We start from the raw sequence: 18,746 nt of genomic DNA on the forward strand, positions 1-18,746 counted from the left end.
CAGAGATTTCTTGTTTAGTAAACACCAATCTTGACTTAAAGGGGTCATGAAAACTGCTGCTTTTATTATTTTGTACTGTTGTCTGAGGTCCACTTATAATGTTATCAAGATTTTTACATCAAAAAACATCATATTTTGGAAGTAATAGGCTATGTTCTGTCCTGTTTCTGACCCCTCTAATCGGAACACTCTGTTTGAATAGGCATGGTGGATTGTAGACTTGGAAGTAAATGCCCACTGGTATGATTTGCTAATAGTTGCATTTGTTTGACAGCCTACATCCTTCACAGATGGACGCTGATGTGATTTAGGCCAAATGCATAAATGCTCAGATCAAACAATCTGTACTAACAAACAAAGCAATAGCGACCATATAATGAAAACAGTTCCTCATAGGGATGCATGATATTGGATTTTTGCTGATAGCTGATATGCTAAAAAAAGTAACATAGAAATTTACAGATAATGTACTCACCCGCTTGTCATCAAAGGGCTCTAAACAATCCTAGCCAAGGAAGAAGGATCTTATCTAGCGTAACAATCAGTTATTTAAAAAAAAAAAAAAAATTACAATTTATATACTTTTTAACCTCAAACACTCCTCTTGTCTAGCTTGTCTTGTAAACTCTGTTTTTTTCTGGTCATGACAGTTAGGGTATGTCAGGAAACTCCTATCTCATTTTCTCCTATATTGCTGTTTTACCTTTTTTATTTTTTTTGTAAATGGTCTTTGATTTTCTTTGCATGTTCAATTTGTAAACACTGGGTTGGTACTGCAGCAACGTAAGATTATTTTAAAGTTGGAGGAGAAAATGAGATGGGAGTTTTTAGACGTACCCTAACTGTCATGAGCAGAAAAAAACTGAAATGTTTTCCTCAAAAAAACAATTACTTTATCAGTCATCTTGGATGACAAGGGGGTGAGTACATTATCTGTAAATATTTGTTCTGGGAATGAAGTAATCCTTTAATGAATAAATCCGTATGTATAAAATTATTTAATTTACAAGTGTCATTTTGGGTTTTTTTTTATTATTCATGTAAGCTATAGCTTCTGACCTTTAAATCAAAACATACTCAAGATTTATGACATCATTTACTGCTTTATGTAATCAGAAACACATCTGTGTTATCTGTGTATTTTACTTTAACTTTTATAGAAGTAGGCCAACAGCTGCCCCTACAGAATTAAAACTCCTTACCGAACAGGCTAACACACCTCTTATCGGGCAAGACATATCGGCACATGATGCTGATATTACATCAGTATCCAATAATATTGTGCATCCCTAGTTACTCACACTTGTGTGGTGCCACATTACTGTGGGATGAGTATTGTTTTTAAGTTTCAATCTTTCTAAAAAATCCTGCGTCAAATTGTGCTTTGTTTGTAAACCAATCCACGGTAAAATGAAGTGAACAAAGGACCAAGTTCTTACTAATGCAACCTGGACCTTCATTAAAAATAAAGTTCATCCACTCTTTCCTAATGCTGGGATCAGAAGGAAAGCAACGCAAAGACACCCACAACTTGGCACTACACAGCGTTTTGTTGTCTTTGGAGCCATCTTTTTGGTTCGTTTTTTGGCGTAGATCTGCGTTTGCCTCTTTCGTTATTTACACTACATGTGGGAATCGGTGGGCGGATCTAAACAGATCTTCTCCGGAGGCGTTTAGTCACAATATTACGTCAAAGTGGCACATTCAATCACCTGCCGTTTTGGCAGACTGGCTTCAATATAAGCTGTTTTTAGACAAATGAGAATGAGTTCTGAAACTAAAAGGACGCTTTTATAGTACAATGACCTCTTATACGGATCAAGGGACTTAAAGGGAGAATCAGCAAAAAATAGTTATTAAATATTGTTATGACAGAATGTTGATAGAGATATACTATGTTTGGAAAAAAAAGCCCCCCTAACACAACCACCTGGATCTGATCACAAATAGCCCTTGGATGTGTGTGGATGGTGGACAGCACAGTGGAAAATTTGTGTCCAGACCCTCAGTTATCACAGTAGTAATCTTCAAGCCACTTTTCCTGTGTTTTGTCTCTATGCCACTCCATCTGTCTGCTTTAGCGCTCAGTGGTGTGTTGGTAAAGTCCGGAAGCTTCTAAGTAGTAAATCAGACGTTGTGCTGTAAAAGTAGAGGAGTCATCCAGGACAGAAAGAAGAATTCACTCACTCACTCTCTCACACACGAACGGTGTGCCCACAGTTGAAGTTATTCCCACATGAACACACACTGGCCAAAGTAAACACACATACACTGGTCTGTGTTCTGTATCATCAGCAGCAGGGCATCAACTGCCCCATACCCACCGGGCACAAGCTCCCATCGGCACACACTGAATCATCTGTACACACTGCTGCTGGCCGTGTCATCCAAAACACATATTCACACACAAAGAGATGCTCTGTGCCTGTGCGCACTCACTGACACAGACTCACAGACACACACTTACAGCCTTCACAACAACTCACGTAATAGTACAGATGTACACTAGACAGACACTGTACCTCTTGACATAGTTTAGTTCAGTGTCTGTCAATATTTATAACACTATATGGGAAACGTCTAAGCGTAGAGCTAAAAGACGGCCACTTAATGACTGGCAATATGAAGTTCACTGTGAGGTCCAGCAGCTGGAGGCTGATGAGCGACTGTGCGTCTGTGATTGCATGTGCATGACTGGATTTGGCACTATGCATGCTAAAGATGAATCTGGCTTAATAGGTATCACAATGTCACTACTGTACACACCCACACCCATACAGACCAACAGAGTGCATGCTCACAAAAAAAAATAAACATAGTTACGAGATGTTAAAGCATGATAATACAGCCACTCCCTAAACCAAAAATGAATTTGACAGAACATATTCAGGCCTTTTACAAATGGTAACCAACTGTGTCAAGCAGACAGGATAATGGAGTTATTTAGAAGAGAGTCCTATTGAAACAGGTCCATCAGAAATGGTAATATGTAAACTTCTTGCTCAACAGCAATAGTATGCTGGACATTGAGGAAAAAAAAAATTCAAAGAGATTTTCTAAATCAATTTTTTTTTCTCATTTTGACTACATTTTAGCTTAGCACCATGCTAATATCAAACTCTACTAAGTATCTGACAGCAAAAGTAGAGCAGCTACCTAAGTAGAGCTTTTCAAATCAGTCACTTCCACAACACTTAGCATGCAGCCTTACAAGGTAGTTGCCTATGCAGGCAGATAGATTGTCGCAAGGTTTTGGAACAGCTATTTTGTCCGAAAAAGAGATATAGAGACAGACGGAGATGCGATGAGATGGCTGGCACAGCAGCATTAGTGGGTTTAAACAAACTGAAGGAGGCTAATGATGTGTTTCACACAAATTCATACAGAGTCTCAGTGTGCAGGGCAGAACACACACAGCCAGGCTGGCAGCAAAAATGCCTGCATGGGTGGATGCGGTTGGCTCATGGGGAAAGTCTTGGCCTCTACTGTCCAATCAGGAGAGAGACGTTTGGTTGAGTAACAGGTAGAGAAAGTGTGCTTGTAGAACCAGACCAACCATTTCTACTGATGCAACATAAACAAAACACAAGCATTCACATTCACAGTTTGTGACACTTTGTGGAAACACTATTTCAGTATTCCAGCTGTGTGGTTTCAACCTGGAAATACCAGTCAGAGAGAGGGAAATAAGTTGTTTGTCATGCTGAAGTAAACACTTTTGAAACAGGTACACTACCAAAAGTTTATGATTTTTAATGTTTTTTTTTAAAGACATCTCTTCTGCTTACCAAGCCTGCATTTATTTGATCCAAAGTACAGCAAAACCAGTACAATTCTGAAATATTTTTACTATTGAAATGTTTTCTCTTTTCTCTTTATTACTGTGATTTCAAGTTTATAGCATCATTACTCCAGTTACACGATCCTTCAGAAATCACTCTAATATTCTGATATGCTGCTCAAAAAACATTCATTATGATTATGTTGAAAACAGCTGAGTAGAATTTTTCAGGTTTCTTTTTCAAGTTCAGAAGAACAACATTTATCTGAAACAAAAATCTTTTGTAACACTATAAATGTCTTGATCAATTTAAAGTATCTTTGCCAAATAAAAGTATTAATTTCTATACTTTCTCAAAAAAAAAAAAAAAAAAAAAAGTACTCAACTCTTTTAAATATTGATAATAATAATAATAATATAAAAAAAACTTTCTTGAACAGGAAATCGACACAGAATGATTTCTGAAGGACCATGTGACCCTGAACACTGGAGTAATGATGTTGAAAATTTAGCTTTGATCACAGAAATAAATTACATTTTAAAATATATTCAAATAGAAAACAGTTATTTTAAATAGTAAAAATATTTCAAAATTGTACAGTTTTGCTGTACTTTGGATCAAATAAAATGCAGGCTCAGTAAGCAGAAGAGACTTCTTAAAAACATTAAAAATCTTACTGTTCAGAAACTTTTGGCTGGTAGTGTATGTACTGTATGTCAGTGTCAGGGAAGAACTGGGCAACACTAAACGCATCACCTGCCATTTGGTGTGTGCGTGCATGTGGGTTCCCCCTCAAACAAAGGTTCACTTCCATAACATGACCTACTTTCAGACCAACAGGAATTAAATCAAACTGCCACAACACGCCTTTGAGTAAACCACAAGCCTAAGCCTGAGAAAAAAAGAGAGGGACAGAAGAGCCAAAAAAAAAAAAAAAAAAAAATCATTAAAGCAAAGGGTGTGACTAAAATGACTCTTAAGAGCAATTACAGAATTACCATGTTAAAGTATAACTCCCCCAAACCATATCAACCTTAAGTGTTGTGGAGTAACTCACATTAGCATCGCTAATAAGTTGGCTAGCTTCAGTAGGCAGTACAGTCGACAGTAGCTCAGCCACATGCATTACATATATATATTTATATAGATAATTATAAATAAATTACAAAATTTGATTAAATTGCTTCAGTACAATTAGCAACTTATTGTTATTAGCTGGTAGTGTAGCCAACTACAGTTGAAGTCAAAGGTTTACAGACACCTTGCAAATAAGAATAAGATATTTTGCGAATAAGATATTTTGCATAAAAGACATACATATAGTCCAAAATAAGTTACATTTCTAAAAATGACCCGGTTCAAAAGTTTACATATGCTTGATTCTTAATACTGTGCTGTTACCTGAATGATCCACAGCTGATTTTTTTTTTTGTTTTGTTTAGTAGTTGTTGTTAATGAGTTCCTTGTTTGTCCTGAATGATTAAACTGCCCACTGTTCTTCAGAAAAATCCTTCAGGTCCCACAAATTCTTTGGTTTTTCAGCATTTTTGTGTATTTGAACCCTTTCCAACAATGACTGTATGATTTTGAGATCACATTAAGGACACTGAAGGACTCATACGTAACTATTACAGAAAGTTCAAATGCTCACTGATGCTTCTAGAAGGAAATACGATGCATTAAGAGCCAGGGAGTGAAAACGTTTTAAATTTGAAGATCAGGGTAAATTTGATTTATTTTGTCTTCTGAAAAAACATGCAAGCATATTCTGTAGCTTCTGAAGGGCAGTACTAAATGAAAAAAATATGATATTTAGGCTAAATAAGAAAAATGTACACATCCTCATTCCGTTCAAAAGTTTACACCCCCGGCTCTTAATGCATCATTTTTCCTTCTGAAGCATCAGTGAGCGTTTGAACATTTGATAATAGTTGCATATGGGTCCCTCAGTTGCCCTTAGTGTAAAAAAAGATGGATCTCAAATCATAGTCATTGTTTCAAATAAACAAAAATGCGGAAAAACAAAAATGTGAAATATATTATTCAGGTCAGTACTACATAATTTTTATTTTTTTTTTGCATTTTGTATGATCTCTCTTATTTTGGTACAATAATTAACATTTAGCAGATTCTGCAAGGTGTATGTAAACTTTTGCTTCAACTGTATGTCATCCAAAGGGTAACTAGACTGTTGCATGGCTTCTTAAGATACGAAATAGTAATCTATCATCAAACAACATGGTTCTAAGTTTATGTTTAAAGTTAAAATCTACTCAAGAGAAGCTATTAAGGTTGATGTTTTCTGCTATTATTTTGCCTTCATAACTGATGCTCAAGCTAAAACCTAATAACACAAACTGCTTTCCACAGCCACATTGTGTGGCTAATAGAGACTCTCTGTCTCGCAAATGGAATAAAGGAGAGTGTCTCTGTATGAACAGCTATAAAGAAAAATGGCAAAATAGCAGCATGGCTAGTTTGTTCTATGTAAAAAGGGGGGTTTATCTATTCAACACATTGAGTAGAGGATGTTTTCCTAACTCTTTTCATCAGGGTAGCTCTTATAAAAGCACAGCGAGATAGAGAGGAAGAGTGCTGAGCAAATGTGGAAGCCTGAACCAGCCTTGTCAGCTCTCTGTGGAGATATCTGAGGAAATGAAACAGAAATCAAACCTCAAATCGGACTTGGGAATGTCTAGGGCATTTGAGAACGTCTCCGAATAAACCAGAGAATAGAAACAGAGAAGAGAAAGTAACAGACAGCTTCAAATAGCACACGGACTCTGTCAGAAAGGAAGAGGTTGGCTGGCAGTAAAGGGGAAACCATGGGCCTCATTTGATGCTGTTCAGGATACAAGTCCTTCACTGTGGATTCCTGCATGTGCTCAGAGATTCATTCTGTTGAAGTATGAATAGACCACAACATTCGTGCCTCACTCACAATAGCCTTCAGTGTTGCCTCTGGTTAAACCGGTGACCTTTCCCCTCTTTTGGGTTGAGGGGAGAAAGCCAAGGGCCCATTGCCAGCTTGGCCTCTAAAACAGGGTTACGTGCCTTTGGGAGAGAGGTTAGCTGGGTGACAGTGTTTATGGAAATTAGTGCGAGGATATGAGGAGGAAGAAAAGGATGAGAAAGAGCAGAAAGAAGACTGAAGGACAACGAAAGGCAGTACTAGCATTTTGACTTCTCAGAAGCGCCAAAAATTTCCAAGGTCACGTAAACTTCACGTCTCTCAAGGCAAAGCTAAAATAACGTGGCCATTAACGTGGCCTTTAAACCACCAATCAGGACGAGGATAATCACCTGTTACTGCCCTGAGACTGGACAGTAGCCACTCCATTTCTGTTTCACAACTTCTATTCTTTCCCAATGGATTTAGCCCAGACAGTGTTTAGAAAGAGCTGTGCAAATATGAAAAAAAAAAATTGGAAGGACACCGAGTAGAAAAATGACACGTTTTCAAAACCAAATGCAATACTAAACGAACCAGTTCAACCTGTGCAGACCTGCAGAGCCCCAAAACAAGCATGTCCTTCCTGCACTTGCACATGGAATGCAAAACACTTCCTAGAAAATTCCCACCGTTATCCATATCATTCTTTTTTTCCCATTAATCGAATCTCCCTGCAGCCAGCAGCTACTCCAATGTCTCCATTTCCTTTTCATGATACTCCTGAGAGTGGCACAAGACCAGCAACACTAAATACATAAAGAGATGACCTACTTGGCCCAACTGACACTTCCTCCGGCCCCATTAGCCTCAGACTAAAGCCTCCGTTGACAGTCAACACCCTCTACTCGGGATTTATCGCAACATGCTTTGATGCATCTCACTGACATGATCTGAATGGGGAGATCTATTTTTGCACTCAACTCACTGTGAGATCTGACTCCCACTGCATGGGTTTTATCTTGCCTTTGTTGGCGGCTATCTTAAGTTTGTGCTAATTAAAGGGGCAGAGATATGGTATTAAAGTAAAGATAAACTTAATAATAGATAAAGCACTCAATATTCATAAAGCGCACTCTGAAAGAACACTAGCATGGAAAGAGGCATGAATCAAGATTACTAAACAAACACAGCTGAGTCAGTGCTGATTTAGGTGGGACGGTACAGCCAAGGTTTTGTGCTGCACTTAGCCCTGTATTAACCAGCTTTAGCTTTAGTAGGGTTTACACAGGGCAGGGTGTGGAGCTGGATACTGGAATAGATGAGATGGATAAAACAGAGAACAGAACGTATAAAAGAACCGTTCATCTGAAAATGATAATTCTGTCATAGGTCAGAAAATATAGAAGCCCATTTCTGCCAATCAAAACAAAATTTATAAAGGTAACTGCAACTTTTAACCTCACAATTTTTTTTTTTCGCAATTGCATGTTTAAATCTCGCAAATCTGACTTTTTTCTCAGACTTGAGATAAAAACTCACAATTTTGTGAAACAAAGTCAGAATTGCATGATATAAACTCTCAATTCTGACTTGCAATTACAAATTTATATCTCACAATTCACAAGTCAGAATCGCAAGATATAAACTCACAATTGCAAGAAAAAAAGTCAGAATTGCGAGAGACAGACTCGTATTTGCAAGAAAAAGCCAGAATTTCAAGTTTTTATCTTACAATTCTGACTTTTTTTCTCAGAATTGCATGACACAAACTCGCAATTCTGACTTTTTCTCAGAATTGTGAGATATAAAGTTGCATTTATAGACTTACGTGATATGAACAATTGTGCAATTGTGATTTTATTTCTCAGAATTCTAACTTCATCTCTCAAAATTGCAAGTTACAAAGTCAGAATTGTGAGATATAAACTCATGATACAAACTCTGTGACACAAACTCACAACACTTTTTTTTGCCAGAAATGCATTATATAAACTAGCAATTGTGAATTTTTTCCCCTCAGAACTACGAGTTTATATCTCGCATTTTTTACTTTATTTCTCAGAATTCAGACTTTATTTCTCAAAATTGCGAGTTACAAAGTCAGAATTGTGAGACATAAACTCTGTGATACAAACTCACAATTTTGACTTTTTTCTCAGACTTGTAAGATGTAAACTCTCAATTTTGAGAAATGAAGTCACAATTGCTAGATATAAACTCCCAGTTGTGACTTTATTCCTCAGAATTCTGACTTTATTTCTAAAAACTGAGAGTTATAACGTCAGAATTGTGATATATAAACTCGCAATTCTGAGAACATATATCAGTCTTTTTTTCCCCTAAAAAAAAAAGTTTATATCTCACAATTCTGAAAAAAAGAAGTCAGAATTGCAAGATATAAACTCGCAATTGAGAGAAAAAGCCAGAATTGCAAGCTTTTATCTAGCAATTCTGACTTATTTTCTCGCAATTTTGAGCTTATATCTCACAATTGTAAGGAAAAAAAATCTGAATTGGATGTTTGTATCATTCAATTCTGAAAAAAAAAAATCTGAATTGTGACATAAAAGGTTTTTTTTTTGAACCCTTATGGTATTCAAAACCCATATGGTATTATGGTATGGTAACCCATATGGTATTCTTTCTTTAGTGGAACACAATCAAGAATTTTACACTTTTACACAGCTTTATCCATATAACAGAAATGGAAAAAATAAAATAATTATAAATAAAAAATAAAATAGTTAATGATCACTTGTTTAAAAAAAATAGCATTTAGGTTTATGACATGAGACTGAGTAGATGTAAATACTGTAAGCTGTTCTGGGAAGTTTTGCAGTAAGGAATGCTAATTCTTAGTAGTAGCAGTGATTTATTGTTGTGATTCTGGACAGTGTTGTGCAGTGGAATTCTGTATCATTCATTTCAGAATTCCGAGTGAAAGTCCATTAAAACAATTCAACACAACAGCGTACCTAATGTTCTCCAAACCTTCAGAATGACTGGTTCCTGTCTGAGGCCAGCACCACAGCTGAGTATGACTTTCAGAATGTTTTCTTTCTTTCTCTCAAAATCCCCTCACTGGACACTGCCAACCCCAGCTGCATGTTATATCGAGTCCGGCGGTTTCTTAGCAACCCTGGGTGGCCCACTACCCTACATCCCTGAGAACATAGACGCTTTGAGACACAGACGAGAAACGCAGAGCACTGACAGAACCGCAGACAATCCAAACACGTATGGAGAGAGGGCAGGGGGTGAACGCATTTGTCTTCATTTTGTAATGCTTTAAGACAAGCGTTTCCTTCTATTAGCTCATAGGTTTACAATGGCCATTCTGTAGCACCAAGTGATGAAAGAAATAAGCGAATTTTGTGATTAGCTGTGCTTGTGGTTCATTGTCCCTGGAACACAGATGGAAGGGAAACTATTGCGCTGGTTTATGACTAAACCAACTGTTACTGCAATAACAACCAGGCCATACAGTGCTTAATAGCTTTAGCATTCAATTTTCTCATTTACTAAGGCCAAACTCAAGTGTATAAAACAGTATGTAGGTCAAAAAGTGAAATTTGTTTTGCCAACTTGTTTTATCCCACAATCACAAACTATAAACGAGTTAAGAACTTTCAAGAATTGAAACTAAGTGCTTTTTAGAAAACTAAACTTCTGCAGAAAATGTTTCAGTACATTGAAATTGTTAAAGGCATACTCAGCATTTTTTTGTTGTTGTTGTTGTTGTTGTTGTTGATTTTGCAGTGGCCTAATATGACAGCCATATTTAGCCTATTGTGACTGAAGGGCTAAAACTTTTTCCCCTGACCCAAAAACGTGTTTCCACAGTACTAATGACTACCAGATTAACTCATCTGGTTTAAATGCTGAGGCAGTAAACATGCCAAGATGAATTAAAGCCATGGCGAAAGTATGTATAAACAATTCTTAAGAATGATCTGGTGACGAGGCGATTTAATAAAATTGTTGGTCATTCTAGAAAACAAACACATCCACAGCTGTAGAAGTGCAGGTGTATAATTCAGGCTGAACCAGTGTTAATTTTGTTGAAGAATAATTTGCATCAACGTCATTTTGACAACGTCACAGACAAAAACCAGACGATAAGGAAACAAAAACTCGTTTTGAATGACAAAAACTAGGACAATTTCGTCAACGAATAAAACCAAAAAATGTAAGGGAGGGATGATTTAGTAAGAGATTCATTCAGAGCGAATTTGTTGCGTGGTCAGGAGGTTAGATGCATACATTTGAACTGTATCATAGCCTATTGATTTATCCTGTGGGACACAAGTTAGCGTACATTTGCTGCACGCAGCAGACGCAAAAGAGATCTCACTTCGGTCCGGTTTTTTGAGCGCCTCTCACACAGAACACAGTTGAATTGTCCATTTTGACGAGTATTCAAGTAACAACACACTTACTTCTTAGGTGAACGTAAACAGTTAGGAGAATATATCAGTACATCCGGTTTTAAAGAGACAGCAGCCTAATTTAGTTGTTATTGGCTGTGGCATTAGCTGGGTTTCCATCCAAAGCTGTGAATTTAACTCATGTGCAAAATTGGAATATCGCATAAAACATTTGCGAATAAGCACCGTTTCCATCCAATGAGTCAAAGAGAACAAAATCGTCACTTCCTGACAAACTGACAGTATATAATACTAAGAAAAGTAGGAGAAATCACTGAATACAGTTTTTTTTCACATATAATAAATTACTTGCACCTCAGAGCCAGCAGATGAAACAATAACGCAGTCGTGTAAGACAGTTCTGGGAGGCAATTACAGAAATACTTTGATAACAGACTTCGCTCAGGCATTTCAGAATGACCATAACAACACTTCAGATGCTGTGGAACGAGATCGGTCCACTGGTTAGACAGGGTTTGCCGTTCCATAACGCAAAGTCACATGACTTTTGATGCATATGGAGGAATTTATTCGGAAAATGCTTTCCAACTCCCATTATGCGCACCCTTTTTCGCACAATTAAAAAACCACCTAAAGCGAGCGTAAAGTTCGAAATGTGGCATTTCCATCACTCGTTTCTGATGCGATACTTCAAAATGCGCAGGGCGATGGAAACATTGCTATTGATGTTAATGAAGCAACTTAAGAAAGACAGAAAGTGTCACTTTAGCAGACCTAATAAAGATAAATCTAAATTTATTTACATAAATAAATGTCTGCTTGAAAGAATGAAGAATGTGGTAAACAAGTTGCAGAATGCATAATTAGCCTTTATACCAATTTTATTGAAAAAAGGACAATGTTCTTGTTTCTTTATGTGAAGTGGTTTAATTTAATTTTATTATAAAGGCATGTTGTGTGTTAGCAGCAGTTAAATCTGTCTGTCATGATAAAACCTTAATATCAAACCTATATAATGAGTTTGGTAATTTTCGAGAAATGCTTAACAAATGCATTACACTGTAACTAAACCCATTAGATTTTAGCCGACTAAGTCTACTATAGATTTAGTCGACTAAAACTAGATGACTCAAATATGACTAAAACTAAATGCCATTTTAGTCAAAAGACTATGACTAAAACCAAACCAAAATTTGCTGTCAAAATTAACATTTGGCTGAACTCACCATGTCTAGCTCTTGAGAGACTTGCCGCTTACGTAGTTCCTCCATCCGATCGCTGACGTCGCTGAAGTATGTGTTGTAGTACTCCGAGTACTCTTGTGCCAGGTCATCTATATTACCCAGAGAGCCATCCTAGACAAACAGAGATACAAGTGAGACAAGCTTTGATGGATTTTTTTGTATTTTAATCTGATGCTTTGCAAATAAATTCCATGACTTATTAATAAGCCTCCCTCCCTTCAGTTTCAGAAACACAAACAAACATGTAGGAGAGCTTCATCAAAAAGTTGTCACTGGCACGCGCTTTTAATTAGGATCGCAAGAACGGCGCCAGCCAAAAAGGACTTAACACACTCGGAACGCACTGTACACATCTGCTGCGACAAAGCAAACAGCGACACACAAGCTGAACTAAACATCTAACCCTCACATTCCATTACTTTTAGTCCACACACGAAACTCCAGGCTGAGACCACAGGATTTTTGCTGGGCTTTTGTGAATTTGTGGGGTTATAATTTCCATGCTATTGGTTTACAGAGAAGTTGTCAGTTTGTTGAGATGGGTTTCTTGTGCCACGTGTATCGGCCAAGGATGGCCCAATCTTATAAACCAGTCAGTAATGTTTCACATTGAATGCCATCATTTTCCAGATGAAGCATTTATAAATTAAACAGTTTCTCTTTTTTGTAAAGAAAATAACATTTAATTCTTTCTTCTTTTTTTTTTTGGTGGGGCCAGAGTACTTTTACGAGGCAAGTAAGTATAAGTTTTTACGCCCTGGTGGCATTTTCTCTGCAGCACATATTTATAAACTCAACACACACACACAAGTGCAGAAGGCCTCTCTAACTGCCCAGCCCTTACGACCTTCTCTGACCTTTGCAGCTGTCTTGTTGTGAGTGTACATATTCATCTGTGGTGCTGCCTGGCTCTGACTTCAGCGTGAGTGAGTGTGGGTGTATCCTATTTTTCTACAAGCTCGTGACATACACGTAACAGTAAATGACCTCAGACTGCTGCAAAAAGGCAGATACAATGAGAAGGTCCTTTCTCAAAACTAGAGATTAGCTTCTTTCAACTTCTTTAGAAAACTATTAATACTCCAGCAGTTGCAGGTGGCATAGTTTCTTTTCCTAAATGGAAGAGTTTGTTACATTTAAGAGCATGTTTGTTGTATCTAAATTCTAGGCTAGGCTGGATCTCTCCTGCTGCTGTACTAGATGCCCTTTAAAGTCCTGTTGAATGAAAAGTCAAACACAAAGGACTTCTTCCTGCTCAGGACTATGCTGACAAACACATATATCCTGTCATTGTGTGTACGGGCCAGAGGTAGGAAAACCAGGGCCTCACACACCCCCACTGGTAAAATTGTTGTATATTATTGACACGATGACAAAAATCACTTCAGGACATAAAACTCATGATAATGCGTGAGGTCTTTCAAAACTCATTTTTAAAGTGTGGTTTTAATGTCTTAAAAATAATATTCACAGGGGTTAAAGGTTTTCTTGTTCTTCACAAAATGTCTCTTAACCAATCCATTCCAACAAAACTCCAAACAGATGATCTCAGAATACTAAGACTCCCAATGGAACGCTGCTCTCTGTGAGAAATTCCAGCTTTTGCATTCCAATCTGCCGGGCTGCAGAGCACCTCCAGCTTTTAGACAAAACATAATGTGAATATGTGAGATTTGTTGTTAGATGCATAATTGAAAAACAAACAAGAAAAAAACAGAGTCACATCCTCCTTCCACTAGGATACTTGATAAAGAGAGATAGAACAGCTCAACTAAGACTAAATAAAAACTTTACAACAGGAACTAGGCGACAGGCTTTTTTTTCTGTTGCCATTAGCCAAGCTTTTTCAAGTACACACTGTTGGTTGGGATGGTAATGACAGGCTTGTAGCTGTTTTTCAGCTCTGAGCGATGGGTGGAAGGGCCAAAACCTTCATCCAAGAACATATTCCAGTCTTATACTGGTCTCAACTTTAAATAATTTTATTATATAGAAAGCAACGACACAAACAAGCAGGAAATAAAAAAAAAAAGCATGCATTGAGGAAACCACTTTTTTCTTTTCCATCTAAAATACATTTTAACTAACTTAAAACTGCAATTTAGTAACAGCAACTAAGGAAAGAAGATATAAACAACTTAGAATATTGATAAATAAGCATATTTCAATGCATATGGGCCATTCTACAGAATTGGTCCAAAGCCAAGAGTTGGGGGGGGGGTATTTTTCCAAAAATAATAGTAATACTACACACACGGTAATAATAATTTAGTAAGAAAGGTTATAATGACCTATTATAATTTTGCTTACATCTACATTTTAAAGAGATTTTTCTGCTATTAAAATTTTTTCAGAGGTAAATCAATAACAATTACATTTTTAACAATATTTCAAGTATAATTTATGAAATTTTTTGTATTATGAATCCAACTTTTCTTTGTAAAAGGCAAAAAGTTGATCATACTGATTTCAAACTTCAAAGCATTCATTAGTTTGCATATACACTGAACCAAAAACCATCATATCTTCTTGGTTGATAATTCAGTATACTTTATTTTTGACAAAACATCCTATGTTTCGGAAGTGACATTAATGTTTTGGTTGCGACTACGTCGCATTACAGAATTTTAATTTGCAAACTAAAAGACTACTAAAACGGACTACAATACTAAACATTTGTATAACTTTACTAAAATTTGGTTTATTTCCTCCAAATATGAGCATTATGTGTTTCCTTTTCCGTTTCCCGTATCGGTACTTACAATTTTATGCGATAAAACTCAAAAAGATGTCACTACCAAAACTTCACCAAACGTAGTGACAATTTTAGATACTTTTGAACCCAGCTCAAAGATGCTCAAAGATAAGCCAATGGACTAAAACATACATTGTTTTGGTAGTGACATGAAAATTCGGGACACATTTTTTTACATATAGTTTTGTAATTTACAAATACAATTACAGCAGTTTGGACCAATTCTGTAGAATGGCCCATATATATAATATATGAGGAACAAGCCATCAGTTTATCTTCAGTCTGAAACTGAGCAGCACAGAGCAGCAGTGGCCCTTGATCTAAATTAGTTCAGCTCCATCTGTAAAGCACATGCCTCCCATATTCTTATTATCATTCCACACATTCCAGGCCTCCGGTGAGGTAATGCTGCAGTCCTTTACTTTAAAAGTGAGTGAGTGTGGGTCTGCTGCTTCCAGCTGGGCATTTAAATGATGGAATAATTCAAAGCTCATGCCTCATCTGTCTGTATCTGTAAGAGGATGTAGAGCACAGAAAATGCTTGCTTCTTTCTTGAATATAGCTCCACATGAGCTAAGAGCTCTAAAACAGAAGAGACGGAATGCTTTCGCGACATGAATCACAATATGAGCGCACAAACAGCACCACCCAAACTCTGCTGTCCAGCCCAAAAAGCCAAACACTTAAAACTCCCAAAGCTACATCTCTAGAGCCTCAGGGTAAACCATTTCCAAACACAAATTAATGCAAACCTCTTAAAGTCATCAGTATACTAACCTTAAACCAACATAGACTGTTGCCGTTTCACTGTCTTACCTCAACCAGCAATGTGGATCCATCTGAACTACCCCTTTTTAAGTTGGTTAACCACAAAAACCACATTTTGGGACTGGTACTTTTTTGACAAGAGGAACATGACATTTATTCGCTTGATGGGAAAAAGAAAAAGGCAGCATCGTTCAACCGAAAATATAGTCTTAGTATGTGCAAAAACAAATGAGATTTGAAAGCTACACCAAAGAGGAAGTCAACTACATTTTTGTTCGATGAACATGAAAAAAAGAAAGAAAAATGGTAAGCTACATAAGCACAGACTAAGCTCCTCAAACCTTGGCTCTCAGCAGGTGTAGTCAGCCAGCTCTTGTGTTCATGATTTCCAGCTGGAACAACATTCACAGACTGATATTTTTATTAATAATTCCTAAATTGTTTGTTCTTTTGGGCTGACACCGGTTGATAAGGGGAAGTGAGATATCAGTCACTGCAGAACATAACAGAAGACTATACTTGAGTTCTGTAGCTCCTGAGTCTTTTTTCTCACTGTTGAATCCTCAAAAGTATACAACATCGAATTACAGTTCAGTTCTACAAAACCTGCTAACTTCAACACTACTTGAGGTCCTGAGCCACCCACAACATGGAGCAAACTCAAAATGTTGTGTAATAACATGAAGCATTCTTTCTCAAGAACGTCTGTTTACAGGACAGGGATAAGAAAGGAGAGGAACAGGTCACAATGACTGGAAGAGAGACAGATCCCACATTATGCAATCAAACATGAACTTTTTACAATAAAATGCACCAAATATGAGAAGCTGACTGTATGGGAAACCAACCACAAATTCACACTTCCTTCAGATGAAACTGCATTTGTTCAGTAAAGCCACAAAACTTTGATGTGGCTATCGTAACAAATATAATGTTATGTCTGGTATGAGGTCGAGAAAGAAAATCAAGAAAAGAGAAACTAAAGGTTGAGGCTTACAGCAATGAACTCAAGCTAATCAATTAACCTACATTCCTTTCAGTTGCTCAGCCCACCTGTTTAGAAACAGCATTATGGGACACAAAAGTCCTTAGAGGGGAAAGGCGTATTTGATTACCCTTTTACACAGCGGAGAAAGAAAACATTAACTGACTTCAAGCCATTTGTAGATTCTTCCTACGACTTATGCCTGAGCTTTGCAAAAACAATGCAAGATCAGGATATTTCCCCTGCTGGCTCTTTAGCTGAAAGAGGAAGCAGATTTTGTTAGGTGAAACCTTTTATTCTTAAATGGCCTAAAACAAAACTGAAATGCATTCATATAGAGAATCCATTGTGAAATGGGTGAGCAGATCTGATAAGAGCCGTTCTTTTCACAACACTCAAATCAAAGGAAACACATTTCTTTCTGAATACAGCGTAAAGACTACACAGCCATTAAAGTTTTGGACACAGTCCTGAATCTGATGCTTTTGCACTGTGACAAATGTGTTGACTAATTCCAGGAATTCATGAGAGGCATGCACCGCACATGGTGTCGAGAACATGCTCAACAAACTTGACAATTAAAAAAATAATAATAAAAAAAAAAAAAAATAGCAGTAGTATGAGTTTTAGTAAAATCTATGCATAGGGTAGGGATTCACAAACATTGACCACAATGTTACAAAATAAAATACTCTTTAGTAAGTGTTTTATTGTTTATATTTGAAAATTATTATTTAATGTTTTAAAAATTAATGATTAGCTTGTCATCTACACACAAACCCCCCTGCAGTGTCCTCAAAAACTTTACAAAAGATAGGGCATCCAATGTCGCCACATTGAGAAAAAAAAAAAAAAAAACAACAACAACAACAACAAAAAAAACTTTTCAAAGCTATATAATCTAAGATTTAATAATTTATTTGTATATTTAATTTATTTTTAAATATTCCATTGCTAATCTATATCGGACAAGTAAATGTTACATTTTGCCGTCTAAAGGTTTTTTCACAAATATAATTCACTATGTATTAGGGGTTGATGGATATGTTTTCAGGGTCGATGCGATACCAATTATTACAGATCAAGTGGACCGATAACCGATATTTCGAACCGATATACACGTCTGGTGTAAAAATGAAATTAATGTCAAAATTAATAATAACAAAGGCTCTGATGATAAATGCTTTTACATTCTTTTATCGGCAAAAAGGTTTTGAAAGTGACCGATAACCACAAAAATGCTTAACATCGGCACCGATATATGTATTACACTACCTGATCTTCTGACAAAAACGTACCTGTGGGAACTTTTTCGCAAGACGTGAAATACGTACCAATAAGTACATATTACTGCAGTTTCCAACAGAAATTAACACTAGAGGCAGTAAAACAATTTATAATTTAAGTGTTCTAATACCAACCTGACCTCATGACGAAAAGTACCTGTGGGGACTTTTTCGCAAGACGCCATGTACGTTTCGTGACGTATTCGATGTGAAATGTCCACGGAGTGGCACTTAAAGAGTGTTCTGGGTTTTTTTGCACTTGTAATCGTTTCCGTACACAGTTATGATTACAGCTTTATATGTTTTACTTTCGGGATGTAACAAGCTTGCTCGGTAACTCAGCCAGCACAGAATCGGACTTTGGATGCGGAATGCTTGGGTATGAGTCTCATGATAAACATGACTCACTGAAAGATAACAAGCTCAAAGGGCTTGCTTGTGGTTACATTTTTATGTCACGTTCACTTTTGTTCATATTATCGGGTAGGTTTAGGTGTAGAGCAGATGGTACGACACAGTCACAGAGCATTAGAGTTGAAATGTCCGTTTAGTGGCACTATAAGTCATAACTGCGGTAACACAAACTAATGTCACATAAAAGTTATATCTCATGGTTGCCAGGTTTTCGCAACAAAACTCACCCAA

At 36.9% G+C, this 18,746-nt stretch overlaps 1 protein-coding gene across 7 annotated transcripts in view; it reads right to left on the minus strand.

The window, feature by feature from the left end:
* Nucleotides 1-18,746, minus strand: part of sash1a (SAM and SH3 domain containing 1a) — a 242,880-nt gene that overhangs the window by 35,310 nt on the left and 188,824 nt on the right. For all 7 annotated transcript variants that reach the window (XM_051138021.1, XM_051138022.1, XM_051138020.1 and 4 more), the window contains exon 2: nucleotides 12,290-12,418. In XM_051138021.1, the coding sequence (XP_050993978.1) occupies nucleotides 12,290-12,418 (129 nt within the window). The remainder of the gene's footprint in view (nucleotides 1-12,289; nucleotides 12,419-18,746) is intronic.

This window comes from Labeo rohita, chromosome 20 (assembly GCF_022985175.1).
Source record: "Labeo rohita strain BAU-BD-2019 chromosome 20, IGBB_LRoh.1.0, whole genome shotgun sequence".
Taxonomy (NCBI): Eukaryota; Metazoa; Chordata; class Actinopteri; order Cypriniformes; family Cyprinidae; genus Labeo; species Labeo rohita.